The 27306-nt window shown below is 51.5% G+C and overlaps 1 protein-coding gene and 1 long non-coding RNA gene across 3 annotated transcripts; one reads left to right on the forward strand and one right to left on the reverse strand.

The window, feature by feature from the left end:
• Positions 1-1067: 1067 nt before the first annotated feature.
• ZBTB47 (zinc finger and BTB domain containing 47) lies at positions 1068-23426 on the reverse strand. Of its 2 annotated transcripts, none has more exons than XM_064417921.1 (6): positions 22918-23426; positions 11468-12832; positions 7291-7438; positions 6655-6770; positions 6157-6301; positions 1068-5313 (listed from the first exon to the last, which is right to left on the reverse strand). In XM_064417921.1, exons 1-6 carry the CDS (start codon positions 22918-22920, stop codon positions 4946-4948), a joined length of 2145 nt encoding a protein of 714 aa, XP_064273991.1. In that variant the 5' UTR covers positions 22921-23426; the 3' UTR covers positions 1068-4945. The 2 variants fall into 2 exon arrangements, with proteins under 2 accessions (XP_064273991.1, XP_064274080.1); XM_064418010.1 differs by lacking the exon at positions 22918-23426 and adding an exon at positions 13469-14122.
• Positions 12853-14269, forward strand: LOC135299284 (uncharacterized). Its single transcript, XR_010361296.1, has 2 exons — positions 12853-13405; positions 14115-14269. It is a non-coding gene; the product is annotated as an uncharacterized LOC135299284 (long non-coding RNA).
• Positions 23427-27306: the final 3880 nt, after the last annotated feature.

The following is a 27306-nucleotide window of genomic DNA, read 5'->3' on the forward strand; positions in this document are numbered from 1 at the left end:
ATCCAAAGGCTGAGGGAAAACCATCTCTTCTTCCACTATCTTCCCAATATCCTTGCTGATAGTTGGCGAGGTTCCCCCTCCTCCATTTTAAATTAATAAAGGCACTGGGTGCTTTTGGTTGTGCTCCTTGGTTTCTCCACTGCCAACAGAGATCAGAGAGCCCCTACTCAAGAGTTCACACCAACCTGATGGAGCCAGTAGGACCAGGTGCTCAGTCCTTACCCCAGGGCTGTAAGCACTGAATTCCTTCATCTATCCACTCATCACCCTTCCCTGAAGAGCTCTGTTTTTGTTGGCCCCACAGCAGTCAAGTTGTCTCACACACACTCACACACCTCCCACCAAACCCAACACAGAGCCTGTACATGCGAAGCAGTGGCAGCAGTCAACATTCCACAGGATTCCTCATCCTCCCCATCTCTGACTGCTCACACTGTTGCCTGAAAAAAACCCTTTTAAAAGAAAACTGAGGAAAAAAAAAAAGGAGGAGGGAAGAAAAAGATAAAGCAAAATTAAGGTAACAAAAGAAAGTGGTGGAGCTTTTGGTTTTCTTTTATAAAAGACAAATCGTTTATTGATTCAGTCCTTCCACTTGCAACCTCTTTGGTAACAGTCATAACACTTCCAGACTGGGAGAACGCAGTGGAAAGGCCCAGTTCTGACCTCTCACCAATTTCAGAGCTCAGTGAGCCCCAACGTGCCTTGGTGAGAGGCCAAAAGCAGATTTCAAAGCATGGCCAAGGACCTGGCCTCGAGGGACACCCCAAACCAGCCTCCCTACCGTGACTTGCAGCGCTCGTGGGCGGCGCAGAGAGCAGCCCCAGCACCCCCAGGCAGAAGATGGCTCGGGATGGGCATGTCTGACTGGGAGTTGTGCCCTGGGAGGTGGCTTTGATGAACCTCTTGGGACCTCCTGGACATTGGCCAACGGGACCATCGACGAAGCAAGACTCGCCCGTTCCTGCGGTAGACAATGACTTGCCTCAGCTGGCCCCACGGGGATGGAGTAATCCAACCATCTCAGCCTCCCCCTCCTCACACCATCCCAAAGAGAGTAACTGCTGTACTTGGAGTTAAAGATAAACATATATTGATTACACATGGTCATAAAAAAAAAAGTAATAATAATAATAATAATACATTTCCTAGAACATTACTTAAGACGCTTCCGAAAAGCATCCAAGCTTCTCCTCCCCTCCCCGCCTTCCCTTAATCTATACAGAATAAAGTGCTTCGTTTAGTTTGTTCACACTTGTAGAGCCACCAATACACTCTTAACTTGGCATGTTTGGGCAACTGATACTGAATGCCGTAAAATAATTCAGAGCCAAACACCAGGCATGAGAAACTAGTTTTGAGGCAAGTGCTTGGGGTTTCATTCATTCCTTCAAGTTCCATGCTACAGAGGTTGTTCTTATTCCTATCTTTTTTTTCTCCTTTTTTAAAAAAATTATTATTTTCCTCCTTTGTAAGTTCAACCCAACTCCCGTCGTGGTTCCGTGTCTCTAGGCAGGGCTGCGTGTGGGGAAGCTCTCGCCGTCCGTGTGAACAAAGGGCGTCTGTCCGTCTGTCCTTCCCTCCCGACTTCGGGCAAACCAAGAGTCACCTCAGAGGAGTTGTCTAGCAGCGGATGCTCGTCTCTATTGCACTGTCACAGCCATTCCCACCCATCCGTCCATCCATCCATCACCTTCCCACCGCGCCAGGGTTATGGCTGTGGTCCGAAGGGCCAGCTGTGCCTCATGGATACGTGAGGCGAACTGGTCTGTGCTACCAGGCTCCTGGGATATATAAACCAAAAGTGACCCTCCCCACATGATCCCCTCCCTCCCCAAAGTTCAAATGAAGGGTGGAGTGGGGGGGAAAAAAAAAAAATTCCGACCCAGACAGGTCTGGGGTTTAGGTGTGTGGGAAGAGCTGTCAGCTGAAGGTTGCGCTACGGCGTAATCAGGAACTGCGTAATGGAAATCAAGCCCCTCTCCACCCTCGCGGTCTGTCAAAGAAGGGATGTGAGAGATTAAGGTGCAAGAGTTAAAAAAAAAAATTAAAAAAATTGAAGTAAAACATAAAAAGCTTGAAAACAACAGACCCAACTCTCCTGCCTGCTGCCCTGTCTAACCCCGAGGGGTGCAACAGCGCCGGCCGGGACGGGTCCGGGATGGACGAGGCACTGCGGGAGCGACTCGTCTGAGCTCTCAGTACATGAACGAAAACCAGACATGGAGACACAACTGGGGCTGAGTCAGGGTGTAGACAGAAGGGCTCAGAGGCTTTGTAGGACTCCTGGGAACTAGCCAGGCCTTGGAGAGGGGAGGGAGCAGCAGGGATCTGGTTCTCCAAAGTGCTGTGTGCATGGTCACATCTCGACGTCTCCAAGTGGCTCTAGGAGCAGGCTCTCGAAGGGGATTGGTGTGGCTGGGATCAGTCACTGGGCTCTCCACTGGGCTTCCAGCCTCAAGGAAGCGCTCTCATCTCACAGAGATGTCCAAGGGGGGCAGGTCCTCACTGGGAGAGGATGAACTGGGATGGGAACAGGGAAAGCCACCTCCAGGAGAGTGGAATCAGGGAGCACAATGTTGGCATGGACGTTTACATTGGGGGAAGCCTATCAGCTGATGGGCTCCATGACAGATGATCATAAAATAAGGGCACAGTGCTCCCATCCTGTCTCAAGGCTGAACATCAGGGGAAAGAAGCACAAGGAAGCCCAAGGGGATGGGATCTGGGAGGCAGCAGAGGAGGAGACAGCAAGGACCACTCCAGCACCTCCACAGGTTTCACTGAATGCTTCTCCAAAGCAAACACCTTCCAGTATGGGTCATGGTCCCTTCAGACAGGCAATGGCCCCAAGAGCCCTCATCCCTCACAGGTGTGTTTGAGGCTTTGCTCCACCCCAACGAGCCCCAGGATCATGGAGGGGGGCAGCAGAGAAGCCTTTGGAACCCACCTGAGAAGGTCAATAAGGTGAGGCAGCTCTACCATAGCAACCTCCTCGTTCTTGGAGTAGATGGAGATGGGGGTGAGTTCACTGGTACTGAGAGCCACGCTGGGGATCCACAGGATCCCAGCCAACATGAAGATGAAAAGGACTTTGTGGCCCCAAAATGCTAACATCAGTCAGCTTTCCCAAGATGCCGGGCACCAGTGGGGCACCACTCAGCAGGAGGTGACACCAGACACCTCAAAGAGCACTCGGGAGAACAGCAGATGCTCCCTGGTCCTGTCCCTGTCAGGCTCCTGCATGTCCCCAGTCAGCAAAGCCCCTGAGCATGTGTCTGAATCCTCCCATCTCTGCAGGGACAGCCTCAGTGCTGCCCAGTTGCTTTGCTGATTTGGTCCAGGTGACGAAGCACCAAGGCTTTCCACAGAGGCAGATGTGGCTCCCTGTCCCCAGCACTCTGCAGTCACCCAGCACAAGCTGCATATGACAAAAGGTTCCTGCAGCCCACTCAGTGACCTCTTTCCTTCTTGCCTACCAACAGTGCTTCCACCACCTCCTCCATGACCTGACCCACACAGGCTTCAGAAGCACAAGATAGCTGGAACACCCCCCACCTCTTGCCAGCCCTTCTCTGCCTGTGCTGGGTACTCTCAGACTCCACAGGGGACACTTCCCCTGGCAGGGACCACACAGCCATGGTCAGGACAATGCATGGCACCCTGGGGGCAGAGCACAGCAGTGAGAGACCCTGCTGGGACCCCAGTGCACAACAAAAAAGGTGACAGCAAAGCCTTCCCCTTCTCCTCCTCCTCAGCATGAAGCCAGCCATATTATTTGTAAGTGAAACCAAAGACCAGCTCGACTTCAACATCTTCAACAAGCACTAAGCAACATCACAGGGCATCACCAAAACAACCACAACCCTCACTGGTCCCCTCTGGTCCCCCCAAACCAGGACAGAGCAACGGATGCCAGCACCACAAGGGGAAGTGAAGCTTGGGAGAGCAAAGCAGGCAACAAACTGGAGACTGGGACATCATCATCGCCATGGTCCTGCTTTAGCTCTGAACCTTGCAGTGGGACCAACCTGGAGCTCACCCATCCCTCAGGGGTTTGTTCAGATTGTTAAGGCACTATTCTGGGCCGATTCTGCCGAGAAACAGAAGCGTCCTGCTCCTCTGTCCCAGGCTACCCTCCTGCCGCTCCCAAAGGTACCTGAGCTCTCCCAGGAACAGCTCCCTGACTCCAGAGCATCCCCAGGAGCCCAGCTCCTGCTGGGATCAGCAGAAAGGGCACACCAGAACCCAGCTCCCTCAGGGCACCCCGGAACTGAACCGACAGCGAGTTGCAGATGCCCCGAGATGCAAGGTGGGTGTTTGTGCTTTTGCCTGTGGAGGAGGAAAACCTGTTGTAGGGAAGGAAGACGTGTGGAGGGCTGCTAACGAGAGCGTGCTCATGGCTTTCCAACTGGGACATCTGCTCGCTTGCCACGGGCCACTGGGGCTGGCAGTGGCAGGCTCCCCTGGGGTGCCCACCTTTCAACCCCGTGGGTGAAGAGCCTGACTTGAAAGACCAGCTTTACAGTACAGGGATTCAAGCACCACTAACTAGAATTCGGCTTCAAAAATATTGATGCACCGGCCAGCAAGCTCAAGCCCGGATATCCTGCTCCTCCCAGCCTCACCAGCATCCCAGCAGGAAGGTGATGCCAGCGTGTGGGAAGATGAAACTGAGAGTGACACCTTTTACCTACACCCTTATGGACGGACGGCGGTTTCCCCCACAACACCCACCCTCCTCGGGGGTGTGTGGGGGGGTTTCTTCCTGCTCCCCCTCTCTGCGGAGAATGACGGGTGAGAAAAAGCAATAAAAACCCAAAACAACCCCAAAATGAGGAGGAAGGGGGTATAGAGAGCAAGCAAAGCCTCGGCTCCCCAGGGGAAAGGCGTTCCCGAAGGGCAGAGCAGTCCGTGCAGGCGCATGGCCGGGGTAGGGGTGGGGCACCTAATTGTTGTTGGAATTTATCCTCCCCGCGGGAAACAGGGGAGGGGGTGGTGGTAGGTGAGGAGGAGGAGGGAGGGTCTGTGGAAGAGGATGGAGCAGCGGCAGGGGCAGGGGGGAGACGCCGGGGCCGGGGGGCAGCGGAGCCGGGCTGGTGGCGGGCTGGGGGACGGCCGTGTCCGAAGCCAAGGGGTTGCTGACGCGGAAACATTTCTCCTTGTGGGCCTTGAGCATGTTGGAGAAGCGGAAGCGCTGGCCGCAGACGTCGCAGGGGTACGGCTTCTCCCCGGTGTGGGTCCGGCGGTGCCGCTTCATGTTGGGGCGGCTGGTGAAGCTCTTCCCGCAGATCTCACAGATGTAGGGCTTCTCCCCTGAGGGTGGGAGAAGAGAAGCTGCTGGTTAGTCTCTTCAGAGACTGGGAAGATTTCATGTCCTGAGATATTTTGGGGTGCATGTGTGTGCTTTGGCCTCTTGAGGCAGTGAACAGCCCCACATCCCAGCCCGAGCCTGCATCCCAGCCTGGCAGTGTCTATCAGTCATGGCACACGAGGAGGCAATGCTCCACTCTCCCCTAATCCACCTCCTGAGGGCCAAATGACCAGAAGTTCCATGTGGGAGAAAGGCCTTTGAGGACCAAGGGGTATTTAAAGTTAAACACCATGCCATCACGTTCATCTAGACCCTCCCTTTTTCTTGGAAGTTCTGTCTACCAGGAGTTGGTAGCTTCTACTACCAACTACCTATATGTGCTACCTATTTGTGCTTTTCTGTATCTTTCCTGTCTTTCTCTCTTTCTTCTTCTTCTAATACTCTCTCCATGGAATATTCTGAGTACCTCAACATCAAACGTGTTTAAAGTTTGCTAAGCTGAATGGGCCAAGTTTAATGCTGTGAGAAGTGTTTTTTGTTGGCTGAATGCTGTACTAAACCTTTTGCCAAAGCTCCCTGATTTTCCTCAAGTTTGCCAGCAAACCTTTGTGTTGTTTTGACCTCTTGAGAAGACCTTGTTGGTATTTCTCCTGTGTCCAGCTCAGAGATCATGAACCATTGCAAGCCTTTCCAAAAGTCTTGCTGAATGAGTTGACTGGAGCCTTATTAGTGCTTCCCAAAACTCCATCCTGCCACCCACCCAAAAATGTTACCCCCATCCCATCACTCTTTCCAGGGAGAGCCTGACTGCAGGGATCTGGTGCCAGGCAAGGGGCGGGTCTCACCCGTGTGCGTCTTCATGTGCTCATCAAAGTACTGCTTCATGTTGAAGTCCTTGCCACACCACTGGCACATGAACTGCTTGTGGCCAATGTGGATGCTCATGTGGGAGCGCAGCTGGTACTTGTACTGGAAGCGCTCGTTGCAATTCTGTGGGGGCAAGGAGTTGTTGATGAGCACCCAAAATATTCCCACATTTCCCTCAAATCACCAGCAGCAAGGAAATCCTGGTTTTTACCCCCAAGAAACCCCCCCAAAACAGGATTTTTGGGACATACCCAGCCAGGTTTGCAGGCTGGGTGGGTGCAAAGTCCAGGCAATCTGTCGGGACAGATCCTGGCATAGAACAAGTTTCATCATAAAGCTGGTGGAACTCTCAAACCAGGAGGTGATGCAAAGTTTGGAAAAGCGTGGGATCATCCCCTACAGCTGCGGTGGCACGCAGCACAGCGGAAGCCCCAGGGAGTGGAAGATCTCTCCCCAGATCAGTGTTTCTGCCTCACCTCACATTTGAAAGGCTTTTCCCCGGAGTGCTGGAGCGAGTGGACCTTGAGGGACATGCTGCGCTTGAAGGACTTCCCGCAGGTCTCACAGGTGAAGGGCATGTCCTTGGTGTGTGCTGGGGGGTACAGGGGCAGGTCAGCAGCCTCCAAACACCTCCACCATCCATCTCCCCACACCCCAGCTCTGGCTCCCAGTGCCCAACCCCAGCAAACCCAAAGAATCTCTGGAAGATAAATGGCAGCAAAGTTTCAAGCATCTCCTTTCCAAATCCCCATTCTTTTTGATCTCTTTGGTGGCTCCAAGGCCCAGGAACCCAACCACTGCTGTCACATAGAATTTGCTTTTCAAAGCCCAGCACTGGTGTGGTCTGGTCCTTTTACACTGGTTACACTTCAAACCTTTCTCTGATCACTTCTAATCAATAAAATGAATGGGATTCCCCAGCATCACATCCAAACCCAGCACTGAGCAGACATTGGTTCACCATTGAATATCAGGCCAAATTTCAAGATGGAGATGTGAGAAAGCTCACCCAAGAGTAAGACAACATGACAGCAACAGAAAACACCTTCCATTGCCAAACTGATGGACCAACACCCCCAACAAGATCTCCCCGTGGTGCCTCCCACACTCACCAACCATGTGTTTGCGCACGTGGGCCATGGTGTAGAACTTCTTCTCGCAGATCTCGCAGGAGAACTTCTTCTCTGCATAGCCATGGACGATCTTGTTGTGCTCGTGGAGAGACCAGAGCTTCTTGAACCCCTTCCCGCACGTCACGCACTGCAAGGACACAGGAGGGGGTCAGGGAAGCAGCTTCATCCATGGAAAGGGAACATCACGGTGAAAGCTACAGCTGGTATCAAAAATCATAACTACCAGCAAGTCTGATACAGACCTTGTCACTTCAAAACCTCCAAACTTTGTATTTCTATCCATGGGATGAGCAAGGGCCAATGACCTTCTAGGGAAGGATGTGGAATCTTCATCAATGGCTGTACCAGGACTTGGATATTCCCAGCTGGGAATTTTATTCCTAAATGAAGATCTTATATAAAATAACCCAACCCTCTGTGCACTGGAAACTTGCAAAAATTATGGAAAGAAGGAGAATCCCTATCCAGGGCAGTACAACTTCAGTCTTCAGCAGATACTATGGATACTTCACCACTAAATTGGTTTTCCAAATAGATCTATGACTCCATGATATTCAAAAGCACCAAAATGGACCCAAACCAACATCAGCACAAGGAGGACAATGTGACATGCAACATCTTCCCCAAAAAATTAAGGTAGAGAATCACTTCAGCTCCAACGAGTTCAATGTTGCTCTGGAAGTTCCCAGGAAAAGCTCCAACTTCTGTGTGAGACCTCTTGGAAGCATGTGAGACCAGTTCAGTGCTCAGGGGAACACAGGAGAGGGATATCCACCAAGGAAATCATGCCAGGAGCCAAGGGTCAACTCCTTCCCCTTTACCTTTCCATGGCTCACGTTCCTCTTGGTCAACAGGGATAAAACCATCCCTTCTCTCCTTGCAGATTTGTTGAGAAAATAATTAATTCCTTGAAGGCATCTTGCAACAACGTGGCTGAATTGTACCAGTGAACTTGGGAAGGGATTCCTCCACTTCTCCTCCTTCCCAGGGGAACAGATGCTCCTTGATGTGCCTCAACCAAATTTTGATGTGATACCATGGAAAACACACCATTATGTGTAGCAGGCACAAGGCCTGCAAGGCCTTGGAGAACAGAGGCCTGAGCTAGGAAATACCAAAGTCAGCATGACTAAGGTTTTTAGAAGCCCCTCTCTTCCGCCTTTCGGACCCTGTTATCTCTCTGTAGACTCATAGGTCACTTTCCCCTGACCCTTACTATTGGACAGTTTTCAATCCCCCTATAAGGTATAAAAACCCCTAGCTCTGCCCGGTTCGGCAGAGGAGAGCTGTCACTGGAACCTTCGCGGAGACCCCAATAAAAGAACCCTGCGGAACCCACACAGCGCTGCTCTCTCTCTCTCTGCGTCTGCTGCGGCGATACCCAGGGTGACGGCCCCAGGCGAGCTAAAAGAGCTGAAATCACTAAAGAGCTGACTGCAAATCACTATAGCTGCCTGGGCTGCCTGAACCCCCCGCTGGGCGATCCTGGACCCTCGTTGAGCTATCCTGGACAACCGGCCTCCCCGCTGGGCTTCTGCCCCGGGGGGCCATAATTATGCTCTGAAGTCACTGTATTTTTCCATATGTATTTATATTTAGGTGCCCCCAAAGGAAAAAATTAGGGTCACAGAGCCATTCCCAAGCCTCATCATCTTCATCTTGCCATGCTCAAATGTCAACAAAAGCAGTCCTCCAAGTCCTACTGTTCCCATGTATGAATTTCCATGGATCAGAACAGCTTTATATGTGTATTAAGGGATATTTAAGGGCAAACTCAGGACTAGAACCTGATATCAAAGACACATCAATATCCATTTTCTCCACTTAAAATGAAAGAGGCAGGGGAATTTCAAAATGAAAGGTAGAGGGAAAGCAGCAGAGGTAGAAAAACCCTCAGGGCTCGAACCAAACACTCTGGAGGGCTGAGCTCTGTGTCCTCACTCACTGCTGAAAATCATCACTCAAAAAATATGGAAATAATGTCCAAATGAGGGGAAAAAATGAGGATATAAATTCTTGCAGGTTAAAAGGAAAACCATACCGAAGCTGGCAATAAAAAGAGTTTGAGGGACAACTCAATAAAGCAAAGGATGAATCATTTTTCAGGTGGTAGAGGTAGGATGCACATTATGGAGATGGGGAATGAACACAGGGAGCAGGATGGTTCTTAAATCCTAAAGCTTTATGGATGAAATTTGGGGACGAAAGAGGGAAAAAAAGCAGCAGACCAAACTGGGAAAAGATGGATAGTCCCTCCACGGATCTGATTAAAACACAAGAAATAAAAACTGTTATAGGTAGAGTGCTGAAAAAAATTCCTTTTCCATCCAGACATAATTCCATGGGATGTTAATAAAGTTATTAAATATTATCAGAGCAAATGGAGAGGATTTGGCTTTTTGCAAAATTAAAAATGCTTAATTAAGTGGGAGACAATTATCCCTTTTTCTGCAGAAGGAGGTCACTATACAAGAAAAAAACATCCAAAAAAAGCAACTTCAAAGCTGTGAATTTGCCAGAAGGATGCAGCAAAGGGTGACTGCTTCACCTATGAGCCAAGACTGTTCCTGCTTCTGTGTTCCCTGCTTGCCAAGATCTGCCTCATTCCCTGTTTTATTTGGGATGCCATCAGTGAAGGGCTCCAGTAGCACTTGGGTTGTGTTACCTTCATCAAGGAGAGCTGTGAGATCATTCAAAATCTGGTCGCTGGTGGGAAGGGTGATGGGAGAAGCTCTCAATAAATTGGTATATTTATAATTATTATTAGCAGCATCCTGTAAAACAGCTCCTCAGGAATTAGGAGATGGGAATTTGGAGGGATCTTCAGAAATACATGTTTGCTGCTCTGATTGGGTGACTCCCTATCCCCCTAAAATTGCAGTGATTTAACAAAGTCAATTTGCCAACACAGGATCTCATTAGCACAGGGGAAAGCCACACCAAGCCTGAGCCATGCGTGGATGTCAAACGCACTCAGAAATTTGCTAATGCACATAAAAAAAGCACAAAAGGCAGATTAAAACCATTTTAACTCCTGTCAGCAAATCTTCAAATTAAGCTAAAATGGGTTCAGCCTGGGTGGGAATGCTGGAGTGTGTCTCCATCAAGGGCTCGCAGTGTTTTATCCAGATTAACTGAATAAACTCAAAAGAAAAATTACTGCTCAAAAATTACTGCTCAAAAATTAACTCCATGTTTCCACCCAGGTGCCCAAGGGGAAGCCACAGCCCCCCTGGCACAAATCCTCTAATTCCAGGCCACTCTGGGACCCTCCTGAGTCTGAATACAAGTCATGGGTGAAGGAAGGTTCCCTCCCAACTGCCATATTGTGCTGGTTTTGCATACAGAAGAAAAATTTCATATCTCAAATTAATCTCAAAATCTCAAATTAACAACCAAAACCACTACACATGTGCCAATTGCAACATCAATATTATCTGAGCACGAGCCCATTCCATGCTGTAACTGGATGGGATGACCTCCATGGTGCCTGGGATGCCCTTCCCTCACTGGGATATCCCACAGTGGTGGGATGCTCTGTCACATTCACATTCTCTGAAAAAATCCCTTTGCCCAGGATTTTTCTCCAGGGAAGCTGAGAAGCTTCAGAGAAAAAGGAAAACAACTCTTATCTCATTTGCTTCTCCTGTGTTTTGCTCATGTGGAATGTGTTTGAAGATTGTTTACCCACAGGTGATTGTTTCATTGGATTCTGCTGTGAGTTGTTTTGTCTCATTGACCAACCAGTGCCAAGCTGCGTTGGGACTCTGGAAAGAGTCAAGAGTTTTCATTATTATCTTTTTAGCCTTCTGTAAGTATCCTTTCTGTATTCTTTAGTATAGTTTAGTTTAGTATTCTTTTATATAATATAGTATCATAAAATAATGAATTAGCCTTCTGAGAACATGGAGTCAGATTCATCATTCCTCCCTGCCACGGGGATCCCTGAAAATACAATAATGCTCCTCCTTTGGTGGGATGTCCCCACCTTGATGGCACATCCATCCACTCTGGTGGGGAATTCCCCCCTTGGTGGGACATCCATCTCTAGTGGGATGCTCCACCTTGGCGTAAGGCTTTCCCCCTTGGTGGGAAGTTCACCCCGGTGGGATCCATGCCCTGGATGGACCCATGCTCTGGATGGACCCATGCTCACCTGGATGTTCTTCTCACAGTCGGTCTGGTGGTGCAGCAGGAGCTCGCTCTCCAGCAGGAAGCGCTTCCCGCACTTGTCGCAGATCTGCATCCGGCTGTGCGTGACGTTCATGTGCTTCTCCAGGTACCAGCGGTTGTTGAAGATCCGGGGACACTTCTTGCATGGATAATGCTGCTTCTCCTCCAGCTTCACCTTCTGGCCCAAGCCGTCTTGTTCCTTCTTTCTCTTCCTTCCCCTCTGGCCTTCTTCTTCCTCCTCCTCCTCCTCTTCCACCTTGGCCATCTCCTGGGACCTGGTTGCCATGGCAGGTTTAGTGGCTTTGGATGCCCGGCTGCCCCTGCGGGGCTGCCCGCTCTTTTCCCTTTTCATCTCTGAGGCATCTTCATCATCATCATCCTCTTCCTCCGTCGTCTCCTCCAGATCTTCCTCCTCGCTGCGCTCCTCCTCCTCCTCTTCCCCCACCTCCGCATCCTCCTCCTCTTCTTCCTCCTCCTCCCCTTCCTCATTCTCCTCCTCCCCGTCCTCCTCCGTGTCGCGCCCATCCCCGTCTGGCCGCCCCATCACGGCCGCCTCGCTGGCGGCCGCCTTCCCCTCTGTGCCCTTGGAGACGTTGAGGGTCTGGTTGTTGAGGTTCACCTCCACGATGATCTGCTCCCGGTTGTAGGAGCCCTGGCTGTCCAGGTCCTCCTCAGACTCCTCACCCTCCATCTTACAGACAGCGCCAGGACCTCCATCCTTCTCCTCCTTGTAGTACTGCTTGGCCGGGCCGGGGGGGAGCGTCCCGCTGCCCGTCCCATCCTCCACCCGCACCGAGAAGGGGTCGTTGCCCTCCCGGGCGTAGATTTTGGGGTGGGGGGCATCCACCTCCTGCTTGATCTCGCAGTAGTAGGGCGGGGGTCCGGCGCAGCCCTCGGCGGGCAGGGCCATGTCGGTGGCCAGGCTGAGCGAGCGGGTGTCCAGCAGGTCCTGGCAGGAGGACGCGATGTTGTTCATCTGCAGCACGGCGGCCGCGTTCAGCACGTCCTGCACATTGCAGGAGTTGACGAGCAGCTTGGAGGTGTAGATGAAGTTGAGGATCTGCTGGAGGCCCTGCGAGGTGAGGGCCTCCAGAGAGAGCTCCACGCGCTGCAGCTGCTTGTTTTGGGTGAAGAGGGAGTGGAAGAACTGGCTGTAGGCTGCCAGGACCCCCTTGTGCGCCGGGAAGATGCTCTTGTGCTGCACCAGCACGATGTCCACGTCGCACAGGTCCGGCTGAAAGAGGCGCTGCTCGTTCAGTCTGTCCATCAAACACGTGAAGTGGAGGGCTACATCCTCCACCAGGGAGTACTCAGCCGAAGGGTAGTCAGTCGTTTTTTCGACTATCAGCTGTGGGGAGGAAAGAAACAAAATCATTCAGGGCTCTTTCCCCACAAAAACACCCTTTTGGCCATGCCATCCATGCCTGTCCATGCATCCCCAAGTCAGAGATGTCATCTGAGAAGCTCTACTGCCAGCCCTAGCTTGGAGGTGCCAACCAAAACATTCTGTCACCAGCCCCAGCTTGGAGATACTAACCATGAAGTTCTACCACCAGCCCAGCTTGCAGATACCAACCAAAACACTCCATCACCAGCCCCAGTTTGGAGATACCAACCAAAACATTCCATCACCAACCCCAGCTTGCAGATACCAGCCAAGAAACTCCATCACCAACCCTAGTTTGGAGATACCAATCAAAACACTCCCATCACCAACCCCGGTTTGGAGATACCAACAAAAACACTCCATCACCAGCCCCAGCCTGGACACGTCAACCAAAATGCTCCACTACCAGCCCCAGATTTGGAACACCAGGAAGCTCCACCACCAGCTTGAGTCCAGGAGACTCAACCAAAGAGGAGAAGCCCCAGTGAAAGGACAGGTCAGAGCCACACCAGCACCCACTGATGTCCCTTCAAGGTGGGTAGGAGGCACCATGGCCACCGAGGAGGTGCAAAGGCAGACTCAGGGGTCCACACTCACTCAGAGATGTCACACAGGATGTCTTGACCTCTTGAGCCAGGATGGAGATCCAGGTGGATATTTGCCCCAAGCAGGAAGCCAATTTTAGGCACCTGCTGAGATGTAACCCCCTAAATAAAAGGAAATTAGGATTTTATAGCTCCCTGCTCCTGCAGGTAATAACACAAAGCCCAATATCCTCTGATATTTCTGAATTACACTGCGTGCTCTCGCTCACGACAGCAGCTCACTCACAGCTGCTTTCATTGGCATGATTTATGCTCTTTTTAATGCTCATTTTCCATTGCCTGGGGAAAGGCACTACCTGGAAAAATTCAAATCAGGGAGCAGCAACCCCAGGCTGGGGAATGCTGCTCTGCCAACCCTCCCCAGGCTGAGTTTTCTGGGTATTTAATCCAACTCCCACGTATTTCACACACTCCAGACAATCCCTGGTGTTCGTCCCCTCTCCTGGTCATACCTGAACCCCAGGATTAGTTCGCCTGCTCCATCTCAAATCCAAGGGATATCCCATGCCCTAAATCCTGGGTCCTGTATTAAAAGAAGGTGGGACACACCCTTTCCCTCTGGTTCCTTTGCTGAACACCCAAATCCTGGATGGAGACACATCCAGAGGCCACAACACCCTCTTCCCTGACCTTTGTAGGATGTGACCAAGGACATGGTGCAGAATGGTGGCAGAGAGAGAGGGTTCAACCTGCCAGGTTTATCCTGCACCTCCTGCTCCAAAGAGAGATTTTCAACTCAAATTTTTTCTGGAACAAACAGCAACTCTTGATCAATGCACAAATTCCAGCAAGACATGTTCTGTTTGTCTTTTTTTTTTTTTTTCTGGTGAGCCAAAGGCAAAAGGACGCACAGACAAAAATGTTTAAATAATAAAAAAGGGTGTTTTCTTCTCTGTTTTCCCAACAAGCAAAAAAACTCTTCCCCCTCCCTGCCAAATTTTTTTATTTTCATTGGATTTCTGCTCCACAACCAACCAGTCCAACCAATAGGGATCTCAGTTTTGCATGGTCCTGATAGCCCTGGAGAATCCCAGCAAGTGCTGGCACCCAGGGAAAACATGGAAAATCCAGTTCTGCTCCAAATTCTTGGCTCTGCAGCCTGGAGCAGGGCAAAGAGGTAGGAAAAGGGTTGGGTGTTCACATATTTTTATATACTTTCTATAATTTATATATATTTAACATTTTCAATATTTTATACATTCATGCTTATATATAATTAAACTGTTATATATAAACTAAACTATAATATTATAAACTAAGCTATAGTTAAACTATTTATACATAAAAATAGATAAATATATAAATACATGAACATTCTTTATATATGTACTAGTTACAAAATGCTGCATCCCAGCTGGAACATCCATCCACCTCAACATTTCCCGAGCCTCTCACGACTGCCAAGAACATTTTGGTGAGATCTTGGATGTTTCAGCCCCCCTCTAAAGACACATAGAAAATAATTAAGGATATAATAAATATCAAAAACTGAAGAGACAGCAGGAATTCAGCAGAGCAGTTTGCTGTTTGCCAGGTTTTCCCTTGAAAAAAAATCCTTAAATTCAGTTTTTTCCTCGGGGGATCCATCTCATTTAGGACACCCCAAGCTTGGCATAGGCGCAGCCACAAAGGAATGGGTGCAAAATAGGGGAAAACGGGTCTGGGGATGGCATCGGCCAGCCTGGAAAACAAAAGCTGGCTTTTTTTGCCCTCCGGATGGAGGATTTTTGGCAAAGGGGGCTGATCCCTCACCCAGCAGCACTCCTTGCCAGGCGGCTCTAATCAGTCCCAGCAGCGGCGAGGACAATGCGTGTCTTGGCCGCGTCCCGCCGGTGACTTCAGCCCGGGCTTGTCAGCGGGAGCCTTTTGCTCTTTATTGCTCTCAGATGCTTTTCGTGAGCTTGCCCGGAGCCAGAGCCCCGGCCGAGACGAGAGGCGCCTGCCGGGGTGAGATCCCCAAAAAGACCCCAAAATGCCCCAAAATGCCCCTCCGGCAGCTCCCGTCCCTGCAGCTCCAGCGGAGCGGAGGAGCCTGGCTAATGGGGATTAATGGCAGGGTTAAATCCAGGGCTCTCGCGCTGGGAAAACGCAAATATTTGAAATATATATCCCTTTTAATATTTCTTGTATTAAAATACATATTAAAAAAAGAAGGAGGAAAAAGAATCACGAGTTTTGCTCTTTTCCACCATCACCACCCTGCCCCTCTGGCTCTGTTCAGGACCAGGAGCAGGTCACCCATCCCATCTCCATCCCCTGCTGCACACCTGGGCAGCTCACTGGATGCACCAAACCACGGTGAACCCCAAAACTGCGGGGCCCCACCACACACTGCTAATCTCAAAGCAAGGTTCTGGCATCATCAGCGCAGAAAACACCCCTAAAAATTATTAGAAAGCAGCGTGGCCGTGAGTTGCGCACCCCGAGGGGCCGGCGGCGCCTCCAGCCAGCCCTCCCCGCCCTGACGCTGCCCTCCAGCTCTATTTTAAGAGAGTTTTCACGTGGTGCTGCCAAAGTCCTGTCCCAAAACAGCTGCTTGGGCAAGAGGACGGCCAGAGGATGGGGAGGATGCTCAGAGAGAGGGATGGGGGTTGGAGGAGCCCCAAAGGAAGGGGATGGAAGGAAAGGATGAGTAAGGAATGGTGGTAGAGGGAGGTGCTGGTAGTCACTGGGGCAGGGCGGGCTCTCTCCAGCCAAACCACCAAAAATCCCAGCAGAGGAGGTGGAACCCAAGTTCCATTTCCACCTGCACCCCGCCACGTGCCTCAGTTTCCCTACACAGCCCCACCAACACCTGCCCACCTGCCCTGAAAGGTGTTTGCTGCTGGATTTAAATCAATGTACTATGACAAAAAGCATTTTCTCTTAGCAGCTATTGAGAGAGAGACCCCTAAATGTTCCTGCAGCTCTACACTTCCCCAAAGGACCAGAAGGTTGGGCCACTCTGGATATATTTAAATACTCAAATCTTCAATCCCCCATAAGACCATCTCTGACCTTCACCAGCCTCTTCTTTATTTAATTAATTGTTCATTTCTAGAGCCCTCATCACCACAGCATCGAGGACCACGAGTAATTCTTTCCCACATAAGCACAAAGACAAGGGGTCTTAGGGCATAAAATTCACATTTAAGTGGTGACAAGACCAGCTGCCTGTGAACCACTTTCCATTCAGCACAAAATTTGGGGATTTCTTTAAATTTTTCACCCTCAAGATGTACAAAAAAAAAAAAAAAAGCAATCTGCTTTTCTGTATCATTTCCAACCACCAAAGCATTCATAGTTGACCTTCAGTATTAAATTGCATTAAAGAAAAGTGCTTTAATAAGGAGCTAAATACTATGTCAGCACTTGCTCCTCAAAAAAAAGAAGTCCCTCATGCCCTCTTCTCAATTTGGACATTGCTGCACTTCAGGACAAAAAAGCTGGGCTGGAACTATTTAATGTCAAAACTTGACTTTTGCTGAAGAAAGAAATAACATTAAACCCCCATTTCCACAGATTAAAAATCTGTAAAAATTCCGGACACAAAGGGGCATCGTTACAACCCCAAACACTCGCGCTTTCGCTTTTAATCCTCGGCCTCCTACAACTTGCCCTCTGCCTTCCAGACCCTTGCATGAAACCTTCAGCCTTTTCTCCCGAGTTTTGAGGCCATTAGAAGGTTTTTTTTTGTTCAAAATGATGTGCTTCCCCACAGCTCCCCAAACCAAGATACAGCAGCCCAGCAGTGCTGCCTGCACCGTGCACATCCCATTGCCCAAGCACCCCTTTTGGAGCACGGCCGTGCCTGGGAAGCTGGCAGAGGGCTAAAGCACATCCCAAAGCTCCTGTCCCTCTGCTGTCGCCTACCTTCACCGCTCTGCTGTCCCCTCCCTCCCCGGGGAGCTCTCCGTGGGTGCTCTCGGCACGGGACCGCGCTGGGGGTGGGGTCTGCTCGCTCCTCCGGCGGGTGTTTTTATTTAATAACGAGAGGGTTGTCCGGAAAAACAAGCAGGAAGGGAAAACAATAGCCCGGCCACAGCCCCGCCTGGCGAGGCGCCGGCCGGCACGGCCCCGAGCGCCCACCGCCGGCATCCTGCCCGCCGGGATGTGCCCGGCCCGCTGCGCCCGAGGGATGCTGCTGACACCATCCCCAGGGGTGGTTTTTGTTCCCGTGTTGTCTAAAAGGCTTCAGGGTGCTCAAAGCAGAGCCATGTGCAGCTACAGGGAGCAGGGAGGGGAAGGGGGTTCAGCGATGCTCCCTGAGCCTGGCTCATCCCGGGGTGTTGGGCACCCCAAAAAACATTGGGTGAAGAAAAGCATCAGTCCAGCTGTGGGACAGTCAGATGCTTCACAGGCTTTTTTTTTTTCCCCCTCCCTCTTGGTTGTTCCTAATTTCTTATTAATGATATGCAGCATTTACAGGCTTTGGCTCAAGGATGCTTTTCCCAGGAAGCAGCACCAGGCTCATCAGTTCCACTGGAATGGAACAGGGACTACTCCTGCCCCCATCCCTGTCTCCCTGCAACCAAGAGGACACCTTTGCAAAGGGGAAAAGGTTCATTTGGGGTTTTTTTGGAAGCACCATGGGGAGAGGAGCTGGATGAGCTGGGATGGGCAACACAAAGCTTCATCCACTGGGAGCAGGCTCTGCCTTCCCAACAGCACAGCCCACAGAGGGTTAATGGCTTTGTGCCTTTTTTTTTAACTCGTATTTTTAAAAAATTTTAAACCCTATCAGCTGCTCTGGGTGCTTTCCACCTTTCCTTTTGCTCACAGAGCTGCAAACTGTGAAACTTCCGAGGATGGATGGATCAACCCCAGTGTCACACCCCATCCCCAAATCATCCCAGGGAGGTGATGCTGCTCCTGGGGGATGCCACCACCGTGATGGCATCCAGGACACTGTCCCTCTGTTCCACCAGGGTCACAGTGAGGGCAGTGCCAAGCCCTGGGAGCCCATCCCAACACGTGGGAATTCAAGCCCCATCCCCTGCTCAGACAGCCTCTGCTGCACAAATACAGAGGCTTCAGCAATGCCACATTATTTTCATCCCAGGACAAATCCCAATCCCTCCAGGAGAGCAGAGACACCAAAACCTGGATGGAAGCACCGTTCTGTGTGTCCCTGTCCCCTCGGTCAGGGCTGAAAGAGGCGTGGCTCAGTCAGAGCCAACACGCGGTGCAAAACCTCTGCAGGTGATTCCAGAGCCGGGCAAAGCCAGGCCTGGGGTTAAATCCTGAAGGGATGCTGGTGGATTCCAGCAGAGCTGGCATGGCCCTGGCAAAATCTGAGGGCAGACAGGACAGCCAGGCCATGGGGGCACAGCCAGCACCTGGCACAGCCAGTGACACCCGGCTGATGGAGATGTCCCTGAGCCCTGCGCTGGCACTGGAGCAGGCAGCAGGATGGGATGGGATGGGACAAATGGGATGGGATGGGATGGGATGGGATGGGATGGGATGGGATGGGATGGGATGGGATGGGATGGGATGGGATGGGATGCTGCCCTCCATCTGTGGGATGCAGGACTGCCCACAGAGTCACTGCCGGGGTAAAAGAGCCTGAGGGACACGCACGCACACACAAAGCCACTGTCCCCTCCCTCTCCTGCCCGAGAAAAACAAGCAGAGGGAAGGTTGAGGGAGGAAATGAGGACAAAACCCAAGGCTGACCTCCCCAGCCGGGCTGTCAGCCAAGGGACTGCGCCAGGGGCCAGCTCCAGACCACTGCCCAGCCCGGGGGAAGCATCACCCCAGAGACCCAGGGATGTCCCCACTGAGGGAGGGCGTGGATGGAACAGGACAGGCGGTGCTCAGAGCCCCCCACAGCTCACAGGATTCCCCCCAGGAACCCCAAATTCAGTGCTGGGAGCAGGGATGGGTGCAGGAGCAGGGATGGGTGGGTGCAGCAGGGCAGCTTGTGCAGAGCCCAAAGGCATTGTAACCCCAAGGGACCCCACTGCCACGTGCAGCCAGGGATGCAGGAAGGGACTGGGATCCCCAGCAGGATGGATGAAGGGATGAAAGGATGGAGGGATGAAAGGATGGAGGGATGGAAGGATGGAGGGATGGAAGGATGGAAGGATGGAAGGATGGAAGGAAGGAAGGAAGGAAGGAAGGAAGGAAGGAAGGAAGGAAGGAAGGAAGGAAGGAAGGAAGGAAGGAAGGAAGGAAGGAAGGAAGGAAGGAAGGAAGGAAGGAAGGAAGGAAGGAAGGAAGGAAGGAAGGAAGGAAGGAAGGAAGGAAGGAAGGAAGGAAGGAAGGAAGGAAGGAAGGAAGGAAGGAAGGAAGGAAGGAAGGAAGGAAGGAAGGATGAAGCCTCCTCCCAAGTGCTGCTGAGTGAGGTTTCCATCCAAGGGCAGCATTCCCTGCCTAACCCCACAGTGCCCATCCCTGGGGCAGCCACCACGACCTTCCAGGTGGATCAGCAGCCTGGTGGGATGTGACACCTGCAGGGTTTGTCCCACACTCAGCCCTCAGTAAATCCTAAAACCGCAGCATTTCCTAACCCAGCCACAAACTTTCCAGAGAGACCCAAGATTCAACCTGTCCCATCATGCTGGGCAGGACTTTCCATCCCAGAGCATTTCTCCAAACCCTGGCTCTGACCCCAGGGATGGTCCCATCTCCAGATCCATCCTAACCCAGCCAAGCTCCTTTAATCCAGACATGGAATGGTTTAGGCTGGATGGGACCCTAAAGATAATTTTATTCCAACTTCCCAGCCATGGGCCATCTTCCTTTAGATCCAGTTGCCCAGATCAAGGATATGGATGCACCAGATCCTTCCTGCACAACACCTTTAACATTTTTATGAACATGCATTATTTTTATCCTTATTTTTATCACCATTTTTTCCTGTAGCTCGGGGAGCAGGGCTTTAACTCAGACAGGGTGTCAGCAGCCCTGGCTCCAGGCAAAAGATGTAATCATAAAAATAATAATAAAAAGAGACAGTTTGTTGTAATTAAGTCTTCCACCCATCACATCTGCGCCAGTCTTTCCCCATATCCAAAGGCATCCCAGTTTTCACCATCAGGAGAGGTGGGTGAACACTGAGCTGGCTGCAGAGGGGACAGCAGCCCCAGAGGACATGGGGACAAGACCTCAGGTGTGTCCCCGTGCAGGAAACCCAGTGTGGCCATCCCTGCCCTGCACAAACCACCCCAACAACACAACCCCTTTCCCTTAGAAATACGGGAAAATTAGGGGCAGGAGGCACAGAGCTCATCCTGCCCACCAAATTCCACTCCTCCAGTTTTACAGGGACCCATGGAATGTCAGAGGACATCTAGGATGCAAACCAAATGCATACCCACATTTTTGGGGCAAGGCAAACGTGGCAGCAAATTAAAAACTTCATCCCTTGCTCTTCCTGGAGAGTCACTTTGTCAGGGCCATCACCAGGTCCCCTCTATAAAGGCTGAAATGCAGCAGTGTGGGAGAGCCCTCAGTTTTCTCCTCCAGGAGGGAGAACAAGAAAATCAGCAATTCCCCCCAAACCTTCAAAGACCCTCTGATCTTTTGACACATTCAGTTCATCCGCAAAAGGTCTGGGTTGTTTTGTTTGGTTTTTTTCCCCCCTTATTTTTTCCACGAACAGAAAAATCTGCATCTTAAAAATAACCAATATTTCATCAACTCTCGGGCAAGCGACCTCCCGTTTCTCCCTGTCTTTTCCAAAGGATCCATCTCCAAAGGCGGCAGCGGGTTATTTTTGTGGAGGGGGGTGACAATGTCTCTGCTCCAGACAGGAGACAGGAACACAGGGCCGTTTATCTCGCCTGCCGATAACCAACGCTCCGCTCATTCCTCCCGGGGAGAACAAAGCTCCGCCGTCATTCCAAGCCCAGGTGGCAAAGGGGACCCTCCGGCCACCCCGGGAAAAGCCCCCGGAGCGGTGCTGAGCCCAGCCAGCATCCTCAGGGAAACTCTGCAGCTGGATGGAGGCAGAATGTCTGCACCCAGAGAGATTTCACCACAGATCGAGGGAAAAAAAAATAAAAATTAAAAAATAATAAATCCCTTCGTGTCTTTCCAAGGAGGAATTTTGCTTTGTAAAGCAAATATTCCTCTGGTTCTCGCAGGGTGTGGAAGGAAGGCTGAATTCTCAACTTTTCCCCGTCTCCCTCGCTGGGGTGGGCTCTGGGTGTCTCCATCTCCACCTCAGGGCACGAAAGGCTCCCCAAAACACCCCGGTGTGCCCCCCGGCCGCTCAGCATCCCCTCTGCCAAGGGATGCAGGCAAGGTTTCAGCCGGGATTTCACAGGCCAAGTGTGACTGCCCAGCGTGAACCCAATCCCAAACCCGACCACTTTAACCCCAGATTTGTGCTCGGGGGGTGCCGAGCCCCATCCCACCATCCCACCCATCATCGTCTCCTTATTTTTCCAAGCTCGCACTTTCTTCCCCTTTCCCAAATTCCACTCGGACGCTTCCCGGGGCGTTGGGACGGGCACGGAGCCAGCGCTGGGGCAACCACAACCCCGCACTTTTTGGGATGGGGGAGGCTCCGAGGAGCCGCGATCCCAGCACATCCCAGCGGGATTTCCCGTGGATCTTCCCAGCTCTGCCCTGCCCTCCGCAACTCCAACTAACCCCCCCCCCAAAAAAAAAACTCCACCGGCCGACAAAATAGGTCACTGCTGCAGGAGAGAGCCCCAGCTCTGGTGTTATTATTATTTTTTTTTTTTTTAAGGGCAGCACTGGAAAATCCCTTTTTGGGGGGGGGGGGGGATGCTGCGCCCTCCCTGCAGCCTCGCTCCTCCGGGAGCGCTCAAACCCCCCCAGACCCGCCGGGAAAAGGGGGCCCACGACGGGAACCAGCCATGGAGAGCTGGGGGGGAAGGCGGGCAGGAATTGGCAGAAGGATGGAGTCATCCGGGGAATGGGAATGGCCGAGGAAGCGGCAGCTCCTGCGCCCCCCCCCGTTCCCAATCCTCGGGCCTGGGGGCTCCAAAAGTGTGTGCGTGCCCCCAGATCCTCCCAGGGACCCCCAAGGGAGGCTCAGACCGCTCCTCACGGCCCTTCCGCACCCCCATCCCCCTCTAAATCACCCCAAAGCTGCTGATGGGGGGGGGGCGCGTTTTTAATGCCATTTTCACCAAAACCAGCCCTGCGGGAGGGGGGGACCCCCATGCAGCCCCCCCCCCCCCCAGCAAAGCACAACACTGCGCTTTTTGTAAACCCCCCACCCCAAAAAAAAAACCCCAAAAAACAACCAAAAACCAAAACAATCCAGGGCCCCCTCCGCTCTCCCCTCACGCGTGGATGCAGCATCGCCCATGCGGCCTCCCCCTCCCTCATCCACCCGGCCGGGATCGGGGCAAGTTTCGAGGCCTTTGGGAAGTCGGCGAAGCCCCGGAGGAAGGAAGGGGAAGGGAGAGGGGGAAATAAAAGCCAGGAGGGAAAGGGAGAAGGGGGGGGCGGATGGAGAAGGGGGGGTTCAGGCTCTACCATTTTGATGCAAAGGTCTCCGCGCTGAGGAGTCCCGGTCCTCCTCCGCTGGCCTGGGGTTTGTGCTCTCCATGAAAAAAACAAGGAATTGGTGGGTTGGGTGGGTTGCTGGTTTGGTGGCTTTTTTTTTTTTCTTCTCTTTTATTTTTTTTTCTTTTAGCGGCCTTAATTCTGCTTTTTTTCGCCTTTTGGAGGAGGAGGAGGAGGAGGGGGGGAGGAAATCACCGCGCCAGCGCTGCTTGCATCCCCGTCCCTCTTTTCCTTTATATCTCCCTTTTCATAATTTTCCTCTCGCTCTGTTTTATCTTTTTGCTTCCTCTTTTTTTTTTTTTTTTTAATTTTTATTTCAATGTTTTCCTCCTCCTCCTCCTCTTCACCTCATCCTGCCCATCGCCATGTTCGCCCCTTTTGGGAAGCCGGAGGAATGCGGAGCGGCGGCGGCTCCGGCTGCCAAGAGCCCCGGGGCCGCTGATTGGAGCCGCCGCATCAGCTGGGGCCGCGGCTGCCCCTTTAAAGCGACAGCAGCCGCCGCCACCCCCGTGGGGGACACCCCCCGTGCCCTGTCCCCGCAACCCAGCCCCGCCACACGGCCGCCTCTGCAGCGCGGCATCGCCCGGGAGCATCCCCGGCATCCCGCCGGGGCGGGGGAAACTGAGGCACGCAGCCCCTCGCCCCCTCCCCAAACCCAACAGAAAGACACCATGGTTTTTTTGGGACACAAAACCTAGATTTTGGGTGTTGTGGAGTAACGTTCATCTGATTAAAATGGGATTTTTGGGGTGTTTTTCCCACTGTTTGGATGAAATGGGGATGCCCCACCTGGATGTGTTTAAGGCAGGTTTGGTTCTTGGGAGAACCCTCTGCATTCTGCTGTGGAGGGGAAACTGAGGCACACAGTTCCTTACCCCTCCCCAAAAAGCCCAAAAAAAAAGACCCCAAGGTTTTTCTGGGGACATAAAACCTCAATTTGAGCTATGGTGGAGTAACAACAATTTATTTAAAATGGGATTTTTAGGGTGATTTCCCACTGTTTTGATGAAATGGGGATGCCCCACCTGGATGTGTTTAAGGCACATTTGGAGCATTAAATGGGAGTATCCTCTGAATCCTGCTATGGTTGCGGGAAACTGAGGCACACACCCCCTCGCCCCCTCCCCAAACCCCAACAGAAAGACACCAAGGTTTTTTGGGGGGCAATGTTGGGTGTTGTGGAGTAACGTCCATTTGATTAAAATGGGAATTTGGGGGTGTTTTCACGCTGTTTGGATGAAATGGGGATGCCCCACCTGGATGTGTTTAAGGCAGGTTTGGTTCTTGGGAGCATCCTCTGGATCCTGCTGTGGTTGGGGAAACTGAGGCCCACAGCTCCTCACCCCCTCCCTAAACCCAACAGAAAGACACCAAGGATTTTTAGGGGTCATAAAAAGCTCGATTATGGGTGTTGTGGAGTAACAGCTATTTAGTTTTAATGGGACTTTTGGGGTGTTTTCCCACTGTTTGGATGAAATGGGGATGCCCCACCTGGATGTGTTTAAGGCAGGTTTGGTTCTTGGGAGAACCCTCTGCATTCTGCTGTGGAGGGGAAACTGAGGCACACAGTTCCTTACCCCTCCCCAAAAAGCCCAAAAAAAAAAGACCCCAAGGTTTTTCTGGGGACATAAAACCTCAATTTGAGCTATGGTGGAGTAACAACAATTTATTTAAAATGGGATTTTTAGGGTGATTTCCCACTGTTTGGATGAAATGGGGATGCCCCACCTGGATGTGTTTAAGGCACATTTGGAGCATTAAATGGGAGTATCCTCTGAATCCTGCTATGGTTGGGGAAACTGAGGCACACAGCCCCTCGCCCCCTCCCCAAACCCCAACAGAAAGACACCAAGGTTTTTTGGGGGTCAATTTTGGGTGTTGTGGAGTAACGTCCATTTGATTAAAATGGGAATTTGGGGGTGTTTTCACGCTGTTTGGATGAAATGGGGATGCCCCACCTGGATGTGTTTAAGGCACATTTGGAGCATTAAATGGGAGCATCCTCTGGATCCTGCTGTGGAGGGGAAACTGAGGCACGCAGCCCCTTGCCCCCTCCCCAAACCCCAACAAAAAGACCACAAGACTTTTGGGGGCATAAAACCTCAATTTTGGGTGTTGTGGAGTAAAGTCCATTTGATTAAAATGGGATTTTTGGGGTGTTTTCATGCTGTTTGGATGAAATGGGGTTTGCCCCACCTGGTAAGGCAGGTTTGGAGCATTAATTGGGAGTATCCCCTGGATCCCAATAGTTGGAGAAACTGAGGCACGCAGCCCCTCATCCCCTCCCCCAACCCAATAAATAGACACCAAGGTTTTTTGGGGGCAATTTTGGGTGTTGTGGAGTAACGTCCATTTGATTAAAATGGGATTTTTGGGGTAATTTCCCACTGTTTGGATGAAATGGGGATGCCCCACCTGCATGTGTTTAAGGTACATTTGGAACATTAAATGGGAGCACCCTCTGGATCCCGCTGGGCGGGGAAACTGAGGCACAGCCCCTCACCCACTCCCCAAACCCAATAGAAAGACACCAAGGTTTTTTAGGGACACAGAACCTCGATTATGGGTGTTGTAGAGTAATGTCCATTTGATTAAAATGGGATTTTTGGGGTGTTTTCCTGCTGTTTGGATGAAATGGGGGTGCCCCACCTGGATGTGTTCAAGGCAGGTTTGGTTCTTGGGAGCACCCTCTGCATCCTGCTGTGGTTGGGGAAACTGAGGCACACAGCTCCTTACCCCTCCCCAAAACCCAATAAAAACACCCCAAGGTTTTTTGGGCACATAAAACCTCAATTTGAGGTGTTGTAGAGTAACAGCGATTCATGTAAAATGGGATTTTTGGGGTGTTTTCCCACTGTTTGGATGAAATGGGGGTGCCCCACCTGGATGTGTTAAGGCACATTTGGAGCATTAACTGGGAGCATCCTCTGGATCCTGCTATGGCAGGGGAAACTGAGGCACACAACCCCTCACCCCCTCCCCAAAACAAATTAAAAAAACCCAAGGCTTTTTGAGGGATAAAACCTCAGTTCGGGTTGTAGCAGTTTGCTTATTTAAAAATGGGATTTTGGGGTGTTCTCCTGCTGTTTAGAGGAAATGAGAATCCTCCTCTGGGACTGGGTTTAGGATACATTTGGTTATAGGGAGCACCCTCTGCATCCTGCTGTGGTTGGGGAAACTGAGGCACACAACCCCGCACCCCCTCCCCAAACCCAGCAATAAGACCTCAAGGTTTTTTGGGGTTTAAAACCCGAATTTGAGGAATTATGCGGCAACATTAATTATTACAAAAGGGGATTTTGTGTTTCTCCTACTGTTCAGAGGAAACGGGAATCCCACTCTGGGATGGAGTTTAAAGAACATTTCCTTACAGCAGAGGGATCCCCCAAACCCCTCAGGGCCTGGGATAGGAGCTGTGGGACACAGCCAGCCCCCAACACCCCCCAAAACAAAGCAAAGCTTCATTATTTCACCCCCAGCTCTGCTTGGCTCTCCCTGATGCCGAGCCAGGGGTGGATTTTATCACCCCAACACCCCCAGCCTCAGCCAGCAGCTGGGTACCCCAAAATCCTCGTTCTGGGCAGCGAGGGGGGCGAAGCTGGAGCAGCTCCAGGGTGTTCATGGTGGTCCCATGCAGAATTCCACGGTGCTCCCACACCTCCAGCATTTTCCCTTGGCAGGAAAAGCCCCAGGAGGGGCTCCTTTGATGGTGAGGGGTTGTGTGCCTCAGTTTCCCCTCCACAGCAGGATGCAGAGGGTGCTCCCTACAACCAAATGTATCCTAAACCCCCTCCCAGTGCAGGAGCCTTATTTCCTCCACACAGCAGGAGAACACCCCAAAATCCCATTGTTAAATAAGACAACCACTACAACCCAAACTGAGGTTTTATGCCCCAAAAAGCCTTGGGGTCTTTTTATTTGACTTGGGGAAGGAGTGAGAGGTTGTGTGCCTCAGTTTCCCCAACCACAGCAGGATGCAGAGGATGCTCCCAAGAACCAAACCTGCCTTAAACACATCCAGGAGGAGGATGTGTTTAATGCCCATTTTCTCTAAACAGTGGGAAAACACCCCAAAAATCCCATTTTAAATAAATTTGTGTTACTCTACAACACCTCAAATTGAGGTTTTATGCCCCCAAAAGTCTTGTGGTCTTTTTATTGAGTTTGGGGAGGGGGTGTGGAGTTGTGTGCCTCAGTTTCCCCAACCACAGCAGGATCCAGAGGATGCTCCCAAGAACCAAACCTGCCTTAAACCCATCCAGGTGGGGGATCCCCATTTCCTCCAAACAGTGGGAGATCACCCAAAAATCCCATTGGATCATCGGGATGGTGACCACCTCCACAACCCATTCCTGCCCC

The sequence above is a fragment of the Passer domesticus genome, chromosome 1 (assembly GCF_036417665.1).
Source record: "Passer domesticus isolate bPasDom1 chromosome 1, bPasDom1.hap1, whole genome shotgun sequence".
Lineage (NCBI taxonomy): Eukaryota > Metazoa > Chordata > Aves > Passeriformes > Passeridae > Passer > Passer domesticus.